This window comes from Chionomys nivalis, chromosome 6 (genome assembly GCF_950005125.1).
Source record: "Chionomys nivalis chromosome 6, mChiNiv1.1, whole genome shotgun sequence".
NCBI classification, from domain to species: domain Eukaryota; kingdom Metazoa; phylum Chordata; class Mammalia; order Rodentia; family Cricetidae; genus Chionomys; species Chionomys nivalis.
The window spans coordinates 5,894,001-5,910,837 of NC_080091.1; the positions used below are offsets into that span (position 1 = coordinate 5,894,001).

The 16,837-nt window shown below is 61.0% G+C and overlaps 1 protein-coding gene across 3 annotated transcripts in view; it reads right to left on the bottom strand.

The window, feature by feature from the left end:
• The window catches only part of LOC130875442 (nuclear factor 1 C-type), a 31,521-nt gene that overhangs the window by 8,191 nt on the left and 6,493 nt on the right, over positions 1-16,837 (bottom strand). For all 3 annotated transcript variants that reach the window (XM_057771229.1, XM_057771230.1, XM_057771228.1), the window contains exons 2-5: positions 12,272-12,803; positions 1,786-1,857; positions 456-530; positions 247-370 (exon numbers count right to left, since the gene is read on the bottom strand). In XM_057771229.1, coding sequence (XP_057627212.1) covers positions 247-370; positions 456-530; positions 1,786-1,857; positions 12,272-12,803 — 803 coding nt within the window. The remainder of the gene's footprint in view (positions 1-246; positions 371-455; positions 531-1,785; positions 1,858-12,271; positions 12,804-16,837) is intronic.

Consider the following 16,837-nt stretch of genomic DNA (forward strand, 5'->3'; position numbering starts at 1 on the left):
ATTTGTCAGGCTTCAGGCTAGCCTTTGTAGCCTACCAGGGCTGGGCGACTGGAACTAGGCTTCTGAAGATGAGCCCACGTGTATAGGACAAATGATTACTCCGAGTGAACCTGGGTCTGCTGCAGGGGTGAAGGGGCTGAGAACCGTGGGCCTGCTGCAGGGGGGGCAGGGGGTGAGAACCTGGGCCTGCTGCAGGGGGGAAGGGGGCTGAGACGCCGATGCGCCAGCGGCGACCCTGGCACCTACCCACTGGAGGATGTGCTGGGGAGAGTCCTCCGCATGCCAGCTCCAGCCGGGTTCAGGTCGTAGGCCAGGTGGCCCTGCAGCTCTCCCAGCGAGAAGTTGGGTCCGGTTCCTGTCACTACAGGTGCTAGAGAGGACAGGAGAGGTCAGGGGGGCGTGCTCCTCACGCGACCCCCCTCCCGCGGAGACGGCCCCAGGACGGAGATACTCACTCCGGGAAACCTGGATCAGCTCCGTGACGCTGAACACACCAGATGTGACGAAGCTCTCCTGGAAGTCCGTGGTGTCTGGAACACACAGGGGTGAGAGGTCAGCAGCCACCTCCTTCCTCCATACCTGCAGCCAGGGTGATGCCCACGCCGCCCTGTGACAAGCCTCCGCCCCTGTCTGAGTCCTGAAGGTCATGTGACCCAGTTACTCGCACCCCACTCCTGGGCTGGGGTTACAGCTGCTTGGCTGTCACATGGATACTCGGGATTCGAACTCGGATCCCCATGATGGTGGCAAGTATGTTGCCTGCCGGGCCCTGTCTACACCACCTTGGCTTGCACACTCTGACGCAGCCACGGTAGAGTACCTGCAGCCACGAACTGCCTGACTGACACAGGGTGGGGGCGGGAGGAGCCTGTAGACTGGGACTGGGTCGGACGGAAGGTTCTGGACCTACAGGGTGGGCTTCGCTGCGGTGAGGGCAGGTACGGGCTAAGGCTACACCAACCACAGCGAGTACACACACTCACAGCCCAGGCCAATGCCTGCCGCAGGAAGAACCCGAGCGGAGCAGTAGTGGGACCGGCCCCCAGGGGGCAGCACAGTCACACTCACTGAGCAGTGACCATGTGGCTCAGGGCTGGCCCTGCGGTGTCCACGGGAAGTGGCCCGCCCAACCGTTTCCTGCTGACCCACATGGTGGCTGCAGCCTCCTGCTCCTCCCCCGGGAGTTTCCTGTTTGTACAGAGGCCACCGGGGTCCATGTCCGGAGGCAGGGGAGTCCCAAGGACTGGGATCCTCCCGGGACCCCACCCTCCTCCTCCTTCTGGCTGGAAGGGAAGAGGCAGAAAGAGGCTGGGGAGCTCCCGGGTCATGGACCTGGTCACGAGCCGTGGCATGGAGCAGCTGCCTAGCTCAGGCCTGTTCCTCTCCCTTCACGGAGGCTGCCACCATCGGTGCTTCTCTCTTTGCCTGCGCTCCCCCTCCACACCCTACTCCCAGGCACAATCTGTGATGGCAGCGAAAGACCCTGATGTAGGCCAAGTGCTGCCCAAAGACGAGGAAGATGGCAGTCCACGAGGAGGTGTCGGGGTCCGCAAAGGCCCCATGGGAGACAGCACTGCCCCTTTCACCCAGGCAGGGGCTCCACCCTGACCACGCCCCCAGCCCCTCCCTGGGGATTCTGGGCAGGGCTCCAGCCTGACCACGCCCCCAGCCCCTCACTGGGGGATTCTAGGCTCCAGCTCTGCTGACTATTCACAGACACTCATTACTTAGCACAGGCTACCCTTGAAGCCATAATCCTCCTGCCTCAGCTTGCCAAGGACTCACCCAGGGTGATGGGCTTGCTGTCCTCCTGGTCGGAGCCCACTCCAGTCCGGGGGCTGCTGCTCTGTTCTGCATCTGCAAAGAGAAGAGAGGACAGCTTGTGACCTTGTGTTGGGGGCTGTGGACCCAGACCCTGAATTTTCTGTAAACAACTTGTTACGCTTGCAGTTGCTCTGAGCACGAGACCCTCCGGAGTTCCTGATGGCAGGGGAGTGGTTTCTGGTGGGTTTGGCAGGGGCGTGGCTACCCTGGAACACACTAAAGGGGGTGTTCTTGTTTCGAGGAGGACCTGCGTCTCTGCCTCTGTGTGTCAATCTACAGGTGTAGTACCATAGCACATGTAGTGGTACGGACCATACAACATTGCAGTGACTGATGCCAAGGTGTGAGAGATCTGGGGGTTCAGATCCTAGCTCTGCTACCTCTGTAGCCTCTGGGCTCCAGGCTGCCTCTCATGTCACAGATGAGGGAACTGGGGACACGGGTGGTCTTGGGGCCTCCAGTGTCACACGTTGCCCTGGCTACCAGTTCCTCCCCTGTACTTTCTTTCCATTTTATCTAGAGGTAATTCCCTCCCTGGTAGACTGGGGGCCTGCCAGGTGTTGAGCTCAGCTGACCGCTGAGGCCCGAGGGGGAGGGTACAGAGGGCGGAAGGTCAAGAGCTGGGCCTTACTTTCCCTGTGGCAGAGGGGATTAGCAGATCAGCCTGGCAGGAGGCTTTTGGGAAGGGTCCCAGCTCCAAGGCTTCAGCAGGTGGCCTCAGGAATGGGAAGGGAGGGAGGATTCTTCCTAAGGAAGCTCTGAGTCCCAAGGTCATCTCAGTCAGTGTGGGCCTGGAGGTCAGGGGTCATCCCCAAGATGGGCTGGTCCAGTTGCAGCATCTCTTGTAAAATTTTGGAGATGAACCACAGTGGGATGCATCCTGGGAAAGTGCTTTACCCCGACCACGCCCCCAGCCCCTCACTGGGGATTCTAGGCGGGGCTCCACCCCGACCACACCCCAGTAAGAAAGAGAACCATAGTTATGCTGTGTAAGAGGGAAAGTTGCGTTGGTTGGCAGGTGTGTTTTGCAGCATCACCTGCCAGCCCCTACTTCACTTCCTGTCCCACCTGTCCTCCTTTGCAGACCTGGTTGTCACCTCCCTCAAGTTTCCCAGTTTGTACATAGACTGTGGGTGATGGGGCAGCCATCGCCCCAGAAGCAGGGACAGGGTGGGAAGGACACGGGAGACTCAGGATGGTTTCCCTGTGGTCTGACTCCTACAGTCTCCAGGAACGCTGGAGAGGGCCAGGGGAATGGCCGGCAGCGATGGACAGATGGACCTTTGCGAATATGCATGTCAGGAGGACATGTCCCACAGCTGTGACTCAACTGTCCTTTTTAAAGGTCTCAGGGGAGGGATGGTCACGTGACTACGCATCCCGCTCCTGCACAGGTCCCTAGAGGTGTAAAAATAGGGACTCAGTCCTGCACTGAGTTTCTCCCGTCTGGGAGCGAGGCCAAGCGCAGGGAGTACTAGGCGGCCGTGAGCAGGAGTCAGTCCTCCCTGCAGCCCCTGGGCTCCTCCCCCGAGCGGCACAGGCTCTGTCCTGCCCTGGACCTTCACAGGGCAGCGGCCTCTCTCTGGTGCTCCCTTTTCCCAGCATGCCGTGTTCAGGCTCGGGAAGCCTGGAAATCCCCTTCCTCCTCCCACACACATCCGGTTCTGTTCCAACAAGCTCTGTCCGGGATTCGGGGCCCACCCACTGCTGGTTTCTGTGCGAGCCTGGCCTGGGAATGTGTGTCAGTTCATTCTGCACACATCTGACGCTTGCTGTAAACACAAGCCTTGTTCCAGCGGGTTCCTGGCCAATCGGCAGGAGTCACAGCAGGAAGACCAGAGGCTAGACTGAAGGTGGACTTCCCTGGTCCTGCCACAGGCGGACAAGGGCGGATGGTGCTTAAAACTCCCGCCTCTCCACTGTTACGTAAATAAAAGTGGGGACCAACCAGATGGCCACTGTGGACACGCGGGGAACCCTGGGGACGAGGAGGCGGCAACCGGGTGGGGTGACCTCCCGGGCTGGCCTGCTCTTTCCAGCTCCAGCCGGCCTGGGCCAGCGCCAACAGGTCCTCTCAGCCAAGTCCTCCGGAGAGTCCTCCCCACCCCACTGGGCCACTCTGGGCTGCCCTGGCTGCTGCCCTGGTTGGTGATGGAGCCCAAGGACCCCGAGGGGACATTGGGCTCGGTCACCTGGTGCATGTGGCCCAGGAGGCACATGCTGGTGACATCATCGACTGGGCGGCCATTTCCCTGGGCTTCCAGATGCTTCTGTGGCCTAGGCGGCCATTTTGTGGCTGGGGAGGGCCATCTGGTGGAGGCTGGGACACAGAGCCAACCCCTCCCCAAGTCGGGGTGACCAGGAAAAGGGACCCTGGTAGAGGGCATGGTGGACTCAGCAGCCTCCAGGGTTAAACTGTAGGTGCCAGGTTGGGACACAGGGCCAAGTGGCCATGGTGGGGGATGGGACTAGGTGGCCACGGTGGGGGATGGGGTAGGGGACAGTGGTGGGGACAGGTGGTCGTGGTGGGGGTGGGACCAGGTGCAGGTGGTCCCGATGGGGCCAGGTGGTCACGGTGGGGGATGGGTCAGGTGGATGTGGTGGGAATGGGTCAGGTGCAGGTGGTCGTGGGGGATGGGTCAGGTGCAGGTGCAGGTGGTCATGGTGGGGATGGGTCAGGTGCAGGTGCAGGTGGTCATGGTGGGGATGGGTCAGGTGCAGGTGCAGGTGGTCATGGTGGGGATGGGTCAGGTGCAGGTGCAGGTGGTCATGGTGGGGATGGGTCAGGTGCAGGTGGTCGTGGGGGATGGGTCAGGTGCAGGTGGTCATGGTGGGGATGGGTCAGGTGCAGGTGGTCCTGGTGGGAATGGGGCCAGGTGGTCATGGCCTGGGCCTCACCCCCAGTCTGGCAGTGACACACTGTGGCCTGTCACCCGGGTGGCTCCTGGGCTGTGAGATGTGAGGTTAAAAATACCAGACAGACCCTGGTCCTCTCCAAAGTCAAATGTGTCACCCGCCAGCCGGGAGGAGCTGAAAATAACCCATGTTTACACTCAGCGAATTCCTGGCTTCCCCGTCCCCCCCTCCACTTCCTAGCCAGTCCTAGGAATCCATCTGTGGCTGCAAGGGGGCCAGAGCCAGGCCACAGCCCTGAGGACACCCAAAGCCACCACAGGGGACTCCAAGGGTCCCTCTCCACCACCCCACAGGGTCACAGGTCAGAAGCCTGGACCAGGAGGTGGGAAGACGATCCTGTGCTGTGTGGCTCCAGGCCAGCTCCAGCATCTCTGAACTAGAAATAGACTCAAGATGATCCCTTTGCTACAGAGAAACCCTGTCTCGAAAAACCGGAAAAAAAAAAAAAAAAAAAAGAGACGATCCCTTCCTGTCTCTGTCATGGCTTCCCACAATGGAGGAAAGACACACGACACACGTCACCTCTCATGTTTAAACACACAGTCGGTGCACAGGAAGCACACGCCGCCGGCACTCAGCAGTGCCAGTGCTGGCTGCTGCTGTGTGAGTGGACACAGAACAGGGACAGAATAAACATTCCCAGGAGTGGGAACCTGAGGAAGGCTGGGGGCATCAGAGGCAGCAACCTACAGTGACCGGGAGGAAAATGGGTGTGGGGACAGAACAAGCCCCACCCACCCTGACAGGACGTAACAGCTGGGACCTGCATGGATGCTAAGCCACGCCCCCAGGCCCTCACTGGGATTCTGGGCGGGGTTCCACCATGACCACGCCCCCAGTCCTTCACTATGGGATTCTAGGCGGGGCTCCATTCTGACCACGCCCCCAGTCCCTCACTGGGGATTCTAGGTGGGCTCCACCCTGACCACGCCCCCAGCCCCTTATGGGAGGCTGGGGGAGTGGGGGCAGCTCTTCAGTCCAGGTGGGGAGGCTCGCTTGTCTTGGGTCCCACAACTCAGGCACAGGTCTATGGTGCCTGATGGGGGGTCCACACCTGGGGAATTCTGAATGACTCTTTTGTTGAGATCCTCTCTGGTTTTCCTTGGTCCTTTCCTTGGCTGTCAGAGATGCTGAGCTGCTGTAACCCCTTTAGCACCGGTGCCCACTTGCCAGAACCTTCCTGGTCCCCAGGCTCGTGGCCCACTCTCTGCAGAGACCACACACGGGGTTCAAATCCTGCCCCCATGATCCAGCCTGGTGCACCCTGGCTTCGAGTGTGAATCCTTTTCCTCTGTTTCCTGTCTTGTTAAGCACCAAGTTGGTATCAACTATTCTGGCCCCTGTGATGCTCATATACACTCTCCTAATGTACATACAGATAGGAAAAGTGAGGCATGACAGAGTCCCCTGGGGCTCACCGATAACCCCCAACCAGTCATCCCCAACAGCAGCCCATTGGGGGGTCCCTCCCCCTGTGCCCCCTCGCCACCTTCCTGGCGCCCTCAACTGCCGTGCACCCCCTTCGTCCCTCCGCTCCTTCCACAGGGGCTTCCTCTCTGCTCTGCGTATACAGGACCCGCGCCATAAATGCTGCCGTGGTGTGGTTTCCCTTCTTCATCCTTTCCCTAGAGTGCAACACACATGAGGTTGGTTATGGGGGACAGTGGCGACCCCCAAAGGCCAGAGCTCACATCAGAGGTCACCACAGGTGTCTCCTCAGTTGGGGTCCGCCTTGTCCTGCGCTCCCCCAGGCTGCGGCCCCAGGGACCTGTCCACTCAGCTGCACCCTCACCTCCACCCCGTTCTCATTCATGGACTGACAGTTCCTGGCACAATTAGGGGCTTCAGAGGCAGACTGGCGAGGCCCTGGCTGACTTACAGATGGGGAAACTGAGGCTGGGAGGGATGACTGCCATCAATGTGGAGGAGGGCTGGGGGCGGGAGTCTCGGAACACGGCCCCTTTAAGCCCCTCCCCCACGGCCGCCTCCTTATGTAATTGGGCCGTTGTCCTTGCATAACCCAGTTACATAAGGAACAGGCAGCTCCATCCGGCAGGGACCAGTCGGGGCGTCTGCACTGCAGACCTGGGCCACATCAGCAGCCCGGCTGCCGCAGAGGGTGCAATCCCAGGTCCCTGATTCCTCCCAGGGCTCCCACCTGCTGAACCCCCCTCTTGTCGGCTCCCACCTGCCGAACCCCCTCTCCCGTCGGCTCTCTCCTGGGGACCCCCTCCCGTCGGCTCTCTCCTGGGGACCCCCACTCCCTGCAGCACCCAGAAGTGACCAGTCCCTACTGGTTCACAGAAAGAGACCCTTTCTGTTCCCATTACTCTTGAAACCGACTCCCAGAGAGGGTTTGCGTGTAGCCCGGGGCTGCACAGCACTGACCTGACCGGCCACCCCTGGGCGCCTCCTCAGGGCACCATGACCCGCCCCCCTCCGTGCTCTGCACCTCTCTCAGCAGGGCCTGGTATACAGTAGGTAGTCAAAAAATGCAATCCTTGCCACATCTGGTGACCTTTTAGGCCTCTTCTACATTCCATAGACGGACTGCCCTCTGGCTCTCCTAGAGGGGAAACTGAGTCACAGAGGAAGTGAAACAGGGGGCCTGAACCACCCCCCCCCCCCCCCCCGCAAGCTAAATCATCCGGAAGCAGCAGGTGTCCTATTACTGCACTGAATCTGGAGCTCCGCCCACCCCCCAAGTGTCTGGGGTGGGGCCTTGGCCACCCTGAGCCTCTGGGCGCCCATCTTGACGCTGGCCCTTTAAGGCGGTCTGCGGCTTGAGTCTGTCCCAGAGTGACCCCGGGGGAGGGTGTGGCCGGGAACAAGGGGCCCATTCAGCTCTGAGGGGGGGGGGAGGGAGAGGAGGAGGGGGAGGAGGAGGAGGAGGGAAGGGAGAGCAGGGGGCGGGCCCTGGCGGGCAGACTGGGCATGAGGACAGATGGACACCTGGAGTCAGACGCCCTGCACCCCCGCCTCTGCACCCTCACTGCTGACCCCCAACCCCAAAACTTCCACGACCGAACCAGCTTTTAGGCCCGAGGGGCTGAGGTGCTTCTGGGAACTCCCTGGGAATCTGAGCTGTGGGTTCGAATCTTGCCTGCTGGGCTCCGTTCCCAGCCTCAGCCCTCAGGAGGGTTAAGTGTGATAACTGTCCTGTCTGTGGCAGTGTAGATAAGTCGGCGCTTAGCCAACTCCAACAGGGGCTCATGACCACACTCCTGCCTCAGCCTTCAGGGTGTAGACCTTGTGGGAAGTCCTGCCACCGATCTGCCCATCAACACCAAGCTGGGGGGGGCTGTGGGTCCTCAGCATGCCAAAGCCCGCAGTTGCGGCTTAGCCCATTCAGGATGTTCCAGAACATGCGGGGGCAGTGTTCTGTATGGTTCCCACCAGAGGATGGGACATCAGCGCTGGTCTAGGGGTCCCCCTCTGTGTGGCTGAGGCAGGGGACGAGGAATCTGAGCCATCCTCAGCCAAGTCGCACATTTGAGTCCAGCCTGGCTACATGCGACCCTGCCCGAAAACCCAAATGAGGCCAGATGGAGTTTTCGGGGCCTCAGTTTCCCCAACTTGTCATGACTCCCCATGTCCACAGACGGGTCCTGCCCATCCTCCTCAAAGCTCTACGCATGGGCAGGGCTGCGGGCAGCTGTGTAGGGGTCGGAGATGTCCCGATCCGCTCCCAGCCAACTGTGGCGGGCACGGTGCAGGGGACAAGGACTCGGAGCCCCAGGGTGACCTGCCCGACGCTGCCAGTATGCGCGGCGCCGCAGGCGCGATAGTATTTGACACCTTTCTTAGCAAGGAAGTGGCAGAGACCAGAGATGCTCCTCAGGTTTCCCCGGGGCTGCACAGCATGCCGGGAGTAGCCCGGGAGTAGCCCTTTCCTGCAGAGGCCCAGAGCAGTCCGGCCACCTGCCCAGGGATGCGCAGCGCCACCAAGGGGAGGATGGACGACCATGACTGCCCATCTGTCTCTGCCGTCCGCTGGGATCAGTGGCCACGACTAGGCCGCGGGGTCCCCCTTCCCCTTCCCCTCTGGACACCTGCGGCCTCACAGCCCCTGGGCCACCTTGCCTCTAGTGGGGACATAGGGGTTCAAGAATCCGGAATGGAGTGAGCCCAGCCTGGGCATTTTAGATATAGTCTCATTCTGTAGCCCAGGCTGGCCCTGACCTCAGACCTCCACTGTCTCTACCCTGGGGAACACAGGACATGTGGATGGGCTGGTTGTTCGTTGATTTTTTTTTTCAGGAGTTTGTGTTCTTTAGGGTTGCAGCTCTGTCTCTTAGAAAGCCAGTGACATGAAAGACACCACCTGTGCTTCAAAGACCCCCTCCCCTAAAGATGGGAAAGACTGGGCCAGTGAGGGGCAGGGGGCGTGGTCAGGGTGGAGCCCCGCCTACAATCCCCCAGTGAGAGGCAGGGGGCATGATCAGGGTGAAGCCCCGCCTAGATTCCCCAGTGAGGGGTGGGGGCGTGGTCAGGATGGAGCCCCGCCCAGAATCCCCCAGTGAGGGGGCTGGGGGCGTGGTCAGGATGGAGCCCCGCCTAGAATCCCCCAGTGAGAGGGGCTGGGGGTGTGGTCAGGGTGAAGCCCCGCCTAGAATCCCCCAGTGAGGAAGAGTGAGCCCTTCCAGGCCCTAGTTCCAACATTGGCAGCACGGCCCCCACCTCCTGGCACCCAAGGCGACCACACTCCCACTCTGGGTCCTGCTGGGGCCACCACGCTGTCCCTGTGGCTGTTGGCGGGAAGGGAGTCCGGCCATGGCGAGCACATGGGCACCATCTGGGTTGGCAGCTGCCGGCCTGGGCGGGCCTGGCACCCCTCCCCCCCTGGCACGGTGCCCGCCCGCGCTTCGGGTTTCGCGGGCTGCAGCGGGGGCAGGGCGGCCGGCTGGCAGCCACCTCTCCTTCGGCCCAGCTTTCCCAGACTCCTTCCCGAAAGCAGGCCAAGCCTGGGAGCCTGGGCTGCGTTCGCCCGCCACTGGCCTCCACCCCAGCACCCCAGTCTCCTCTATCTCCTTGGCTCCTGTGACCCCAGGATCTTTGCAGTCCCTGAGCACCCCTCCAGCCTGGTGTGCTCTCTCCAGACTTTGTCGGGCTCTCCACTTCCTCCACTAACCCACTTCTTCCTCTGACACAGGTCAGCCTTGAACTTAGCATGTAGCAGAGGCTAGACCTGACCTCCAGGGTTGCGAGGACAGAACCCAGGGCCAGCCTGAGCCCCTCACTAATTTAAACTGTTGCACCCTCACTGTTCAGAGGTCTCACATCAAACCCCTGTGCCCCTCAAGAGCTCAATCCAAGCTTGCTACCCCCATGTTAAGCATCACAGGTAGTGACCCCCATCCTGGGGACCCCTGAGGCAGGAGGGGGACAAGGGCAGCCTCCTCCATCCCTCACTCCCCAACTGCTGGTTCAGAAGCCAGATGAGCTGGGCCGACCAGAGGAACTGGGGGACAGGGCTCAGGGTGGTGTCTCTCAGGGACCTCACGGGGACCTCAGTGATGGGCACAGCGACTCCATTTTTGGTGCCCGGGCTGGGGGTAGGGGCACTGGTGGCTCAGGCTAGGCTGTCTGGGATAGAGCTGGTCTCTGTTTTGACCCTCTGGCTTCTGCCTCCCTGGTCAGACATGGTGGCTGAGATGGGAACCGGGGCAGGAGGCCTGGCTGAGCTACAGAGCAACCTAAGACCTCCAGAAAAATGTCTGATGGATGGAGGTGGAGCTGCGAGTCAGGGTTTTGAAATACACTCAGGATTTTCGCTTAGGGAAAAGTTTTTTGGGAAACAGGAACAGCCGGCAAAGGCAACGGCTTGAGGCAGTGATGGCCGCCCTGGTCTGGGATGGCTGCATCTTGATCCGGGTAGGTTTTGTTTTTTGTTTTGAAGGATTCCTGGCGACTCCCTTGGAGCCTATGTGTGAGCTTCCTCTTTTATAGATACAGACATTAAGTACAGACAGGATGAGTTGCCTGGGTCACACAGCCAACTGGCAACCGAGCTATAGGACTGGCCAACCTTGGCTGTCCCAGCCTCCAGGGACGCAGGTGGCTGACCAGGGTGACCCGTGGGAAGGCATCTCAGGGAGGCCCAGAGGCCTTGCCCGCCGCTGGGCAGAGGAGGAGGGTGGGGGAGGGAGACGCGGGGAAATGGTGCTGACGCAGCAGAAAGTGCCTTTGAAAATTTATCAGCACAGTTCCAAGGAGGCGGGGCGGGGGTGGGGGTAACAATGGGGACTTGGATACCCTTGAGCCCAGGACCTCCAGGCCACACCCTGCCCCTGCCCACGGTGGTCACCCACAGCCTCTGACCCACTGGTCCACACAGCTGGGGGCTGGCGGGAGGTGGGGGCGGGACTGGGCCAGAAGCTAAGGTCACCTGCAGCCAGACTCAAGGTCAGGGCTGGGAGAGGCCCCACTGGCTCTACTCTGTGTGACACTGGGGACCCCCAACTGGTGGGGGAAACTGAGGTACAGAGAAGAGGTGGATCCACGCAGCCAGGAGTGACCCACCCGGCCCAGGGCTGTCCTCTCTGATGGGCTATCACCGGGCAACCTGCCTGGGTGCTAGCTGGGTTCTTGGAACCCTGGTTCGCAGATGACACACGTGGCTGACTCTCAGATGGAGCACGGGCCTTTGTCCACCTCACAGCGATCCCCCTGCCTCTGCCTGAGTCCTGCCAGACTACCCCATGGACTTGGCTCCCTGGAACTCCTATTCAGCAGAAGTCGGAAGTGGGCGGAGCCATGGTCGGCCCCGCCCACGTGAAAGGCACCTCCCATTCAGCAGCAGTCTGAAGTAAGAAGGGGCATGGTTACGCGCTTGCCCACAAGTAGGGCCACATCCCCTGGCCTGGGTCCTTAACTTCCAGCTCCTATTCAAAGCAGATCCATAGCCTGGCCCCACCCCCTTCCCAGCTCCAGGTCAGCATTGCTCAGATCCAGGCCAATCAGGTCTGTGGACACCATGGTCACAGCCCCACATTCCACAGGCGCCAAGGCCCAGTCAGGTGGAGGCTAGCCCTCTCTCGTGGCTGCTCCTTCCTGTGGTTCCACACGTGACGCTGGCCCTCCTCCCCCAGGCCTGAGCAGGGCTGTGCTCGCTGAGCTCCACTTGGAAGGACGACAGGCATTCACGGTGCTGATCCTTGACGGCCCTGACTGACCCTGCCCCAGCGCATGGACCTATCCCTCAGTGCCCACGGGCCCGCTCCTGACCATGTCCCTAAACATGACCTTGTTGTGACAATGATCCTGAACCTGACCACGACACTGGCCACGCCATGGCTCAGCTCCTAACTGCGATCACGACCACATTACGATGTCCCTGACTGACAATGATCATGGCCACACCACGGCCCAGCTCTTGATGATGACCCTGAATATGGTCCCACCCCTGACCATGGCCGTGGCCCAGCTCCTTTGACTCTGACCACGCCTTTGACCAGACTACGCCCCGTCACGGCCAAACCCGGCTCCCGCCCCCATGCCCCCATGCCCCACGTGTGCCCCCCACACTTACCACGCTCACGCACGAAGTATGCCAGGTACAGGTCCAGCTCCTTGACGGCCACGCCGATGTGGTGTGGCTGCACGCACAGCACCGGGTGCGCGCACGCGGCCGCCTTTACCAGCCGCTCGCCGTCCGTGCTTTCCAGCGGGATGCCTTTGAACAGGATGACCATGACCAGGTCCAGGCGCCACACCTTGTCAGCCTGGCGCAGGCAGTCAATGCGCCGCATCTTGCCCTTCTGGTCAGGGTTGGACAGCACGCAGCCTGGTGCCTTTTTGCCGGTCACAGCCAGCACGAAGTCTTCGCGGCACTCGGGCCGGATGTCCTTGCGCAGCTTGGCCAGCAGCCGGGACGCCCACTTCTGCTTCACCTCGGCCTTCTCGCCCAGGAGCTCGTCCTTCACCGCGCGCTCCTCGTCCTTGGACATGCGCTTCTCGTGCTTCTTGAAGTACTTGCGCTTCCGCGCCTGCAGGTTGAACCACGTGTAGGCGAAGGCGCGCACGTGCGGCAACAGCGCCTCGATGAACGGGTGGAACTCATCCTGCGGAAAGGCGGGATAACTGAGGCCGGGTACACTCGGAGCCACTGCCCAGGTGGGGAAACTGAGGCCCAGACTGTCCCACCACAGATGGAGGGGGGGTCTAGAGATGAAGCCCTAGACAGGCAACCAGAGCTCCCAGTAAACGACGGAGCTGGGACACCGGGGATACTCATGTCCCCTATGGGAAGATGAGGTTCTGGGAAGAGAACTGTCCAAGATTGAGGCCAGTGCCTTGATGTGTGCCAGGGAAATGCGACAGCACAGGTGGCTTACAATAAAGCTTTATTGACACAAAGTGTCCCCAAATGCCAGCCACAGGGGTCCCCAGCTGCACAGGAGCGCCCAAACCATGCGGGAGCCGCAGGTCCGGGTGTGTCCCCAATGAGATGGGGGGGGCCTCAGACTTCCTCTGCCACCCTGGGAGCAGCACAGGGTGTCTTTCCCTGAATGGGAGGGGTCACCCTGAGGCTGGCAGTGTCCACCAGGAAAAACCGAGAGGACCCTCAGTGTTACAGGGGATGTGAGGGAAGATAAAATTCTGTCTCTCTGCTGGGGGGATAGCGACATCTGGGACGGGAGCCACATAATCACGTGGAGGGGAGCACCCCCAGAGCTCCGCTACCTGTGGGGAAACTGAGGCCCAGACCTTGCCAAGATCCGCCTGAGGTCCCCACTGGCCTCAAGTAGACAGGCCACAGGTGGCTGGTCTGTTTCTTCTAATGACAGTTCTGAATCAGGAGGTCTCCTCTGGAACCCCCAGTTCATTGAGCAGGCTCACCCCCCCCCAAGACCACATCTGCCCCGCACCCCAGAGCCAGGATGCCAAATGCCACCTATTACCAAACCTCTGAAAATAGCGGGTGTGACAGAGGAGGCCAGGCCGGGCCACCCCGTCCCCCAGGCCAATGTCCTGTGAGGTGTGAGTCACTGAACAGCTGTGGCCTGGACCTCGGGGGGGGGGGTGCTCCTGCCCTCCCCCATGCTGGCTGCGAGTCTGGGGAGAAGATGGGGGACTGGGCTAGGCTCATGGAGCCTCTTCGTGGGTCAGGATGGTAACTGACCTGTGAAATCAGAGACAGGCAGGAACCAGGTCACACAGACCTCAGCGGGGGTGGAGGGGCTTGGGCGGCAGCGTGGGGGCCAGTGGGTACAGTAACTGGGTGGGTGGAGGCCAGTGGGGGCTTTGCGACCCAGATCCAATCCACCCTGAGCACCCCTGTCACCGGGTCCCATTTGTTTCTGCCCTCTAGGCTCCACCCAGGGGAGGCCACGGTGGGCACCCACAGCACAGTCACTGTGGCCCCGGCTGGTCAGCAAGGTAGGAGGGTAAACAGCAGTGACTGGGTCACAGACCTGCTGGTCATGCTCCCTGTCCTTGCTGGCCAGGCAGGCCCAGCTCTCTGTCCCACGAGACCAGCCAAAGCCAGGACACCTGCACAAGAGCCCGGCGATCCCTCCACAGTCCCGACGCCCTGTCCCCAGTGCCCCCTTCATGCGGCTTTTCTCTCGAGCTTCAATGTGGCCACCCTCGTTCCCAGCCAAGGAGGGTGTCAGACAAGACCGCTCCCACGACCGGGCCCCTGCACTGCTTCTTGCTGGGCCAGTCCTGTGACTCCCACCCTCCCCTCTGAACTGGGGGGTCCAGGGCCATCTGAACCCACAGTCCTCCTCACACAAGTGACCACGCAGCTCCGAGAACCTGCCATGTCTACCCCCACACTCCAGATTCCTGATCTGCACTCAGAGCGTGGGGCCTGTGGCAAGCTCTCACCAAGCCCCCAGGGGACTCTCTGCCAGCCTGGTACGGCGAGGGCTCAGCCAGTGCAGAGGTCCTGCCTGGAGCAGTGGGTGGCAGAGGAGTGGGGAAGACAGGGAGGGCTATGCCCCGTCCCCACGCTCACACAGCTCCCTGTGGATCCTCTACTCGGTCTGAAGTCACAAACTCATGATAATCCCCCTGCCTCAGACTCCTGAGTACCAAAGTCACAGGTGCATGCCACCATACCTGGTGAATCTTATATTACCTGCCTTCTTCCAATTCACCCCACACAGGCACCCTAACTTATCAAACCCTGCAGCTGCCAGGGGCTGGTCAGACTTAAGACTGAGTTGTGAGTGTATATGTGGGGGGGGGGTTTGCCAGTGTGGAAGTACCGGGACCAGAGTTCAAATTCTGCCTATGGGTGACCTCTGACCTCCACATGTGCCCTAACATTTGGGGGTCACCACTGTGTGCCTTCACTCACCTCAAGTCTGTGTCACTTAACTGACAGGGTGAAGGGAAGCTATGAAATGCCTACCGGCCAAGCCACGGGCCTGGGCAGCAGCATTTATTAGGTGCTTACTGTATACCTAGCTCTGGACAATGGGTGTGGCTGTCTGCAGGAGACACTATCCTGTCTCCCTTGTTCTGTGTGAGATGACACACTAACAGCCATTTACTAAGCAATGAACGTTTATAGAATGCCTACTGTGTGCCTTCACCTATGCTTGATAGCACTTATTGAGCTCCTACTGTGTGTCATGCCCTAGTACATAAGAAATACCCCCTCCAAAAAAACCTGAGGCCATATGTCACCGGGATTCTGGGCTGATGTGAGGGGCTCCCATTCCTGCATTTCTGGGGATACGGGGATGGGGGTAAATCATCTGACCGGTGGCGGCGGGTCCCTGTGTACCCGGGAGGAGGGGGGCTGCACGGAGTTCTGCGGGAGGGGACAGGAAGGAGCGGGAGGCTCCCGTGTCTGGTGCAGGGCGGCAGGAAGAGCCGGAGAGGGAGCAGCGACTGCAGCGGGAGAGGCCAGAACGCTGACTCGCCAGAATCCAGCACCCTGATTTACAGGCCTCGGCCCAGGCAGAGGCACCTTCTCTGCAGCGAGGAGGGGGCGGCGGGGACGGGGACGGCGCTATCGCCGGAGTCCACTCGGGGACACACTGGAACCGAGCCCATGCCGTGCTGTACCGGGCCGGTTTTCAACCTCTCTGACGCCCCCAACCCCCTCTGGGACGGAACCCTGATTGTCAGGTGCCGTGTGCTGCCTCAGTTTCCCCACTGCCAGGATGGCAGCAGAGAGAGCGAAGCCATGAGGAGGGAATGAATGAAGGAGGGAGGTGGCCTCAGCCCAGGCCCAGGGAATCCTCAACCTCAGCCAACAGGGATTTGGCCCCAAACCCGGAATAACTAACGTGGGGAGGGAGGGCGGGAAGGAGGGAGGGAGGGGGAGGGGGAGGGGGAGGCCGCCTCAGCTCGGGATTCATGGAAGTAACGGCTGATTCCTCCAGAGAGTAAAAGTGAAAAGGGGCCTGAGTCACTGCCCAGAGTGACAGGCGGGACAGGGGACCCACGGGGGCTCCCAGAATCCTCCCGGGCACCTGGTAGCCCTGGCACCAGGGCTGACATCAGGGCCAACCCCGCCCCGGGTCAGGATCCCGGTAGGATCCGGTTAGATCAGAAAGGAGTTATTTCAGGCTGAACCCTGGCTTAAAATTAGCCGATTCAGAGGGCTGAGTGAGGAGAGACAGAGACATAGACAGGGAGACACAGAGAGGCAGAGACAGGTCAAGGCAGACACGGAGAGTGGTGTGTGGGGGAAGGGCCGCGAGACAGGGGGCTCGGGGGACTGCAGCATTGCTTCTGGGGTCCTTCTGAGACTGGGCTTGGGTGGAGAGGGAGAGGCCACACTTGGGGCTCAGGGGACTCTGGGAAGTCCCAGTGTCCCCCCAGACCAGGAGAGTAGTGAGTGAGATCATAGGGCTGGGGGACCCCAAACCCAAAGCAGCCTGGGATACCCTCCATCTTGTTCTGCCTCTGTCCTCTCCTCTCTCGCCTGCTACCCGAGGCTGCCCCTCCACCCCTGTCCAACCCACACCCTCCTACAAGGGAAACTGAGGCCAAGGCCACACAGCAAGTTCCCTGGGCAGGAGCCAGCACTGGGGTTGCCCCCACCCCCAGCTCCCAGCAGCAACCTGGACACAGGCCGGACTCCAGAAGGCCAGGATGGGGAATTCCACGTGCCCAGGCGGCCTTCCAGCCA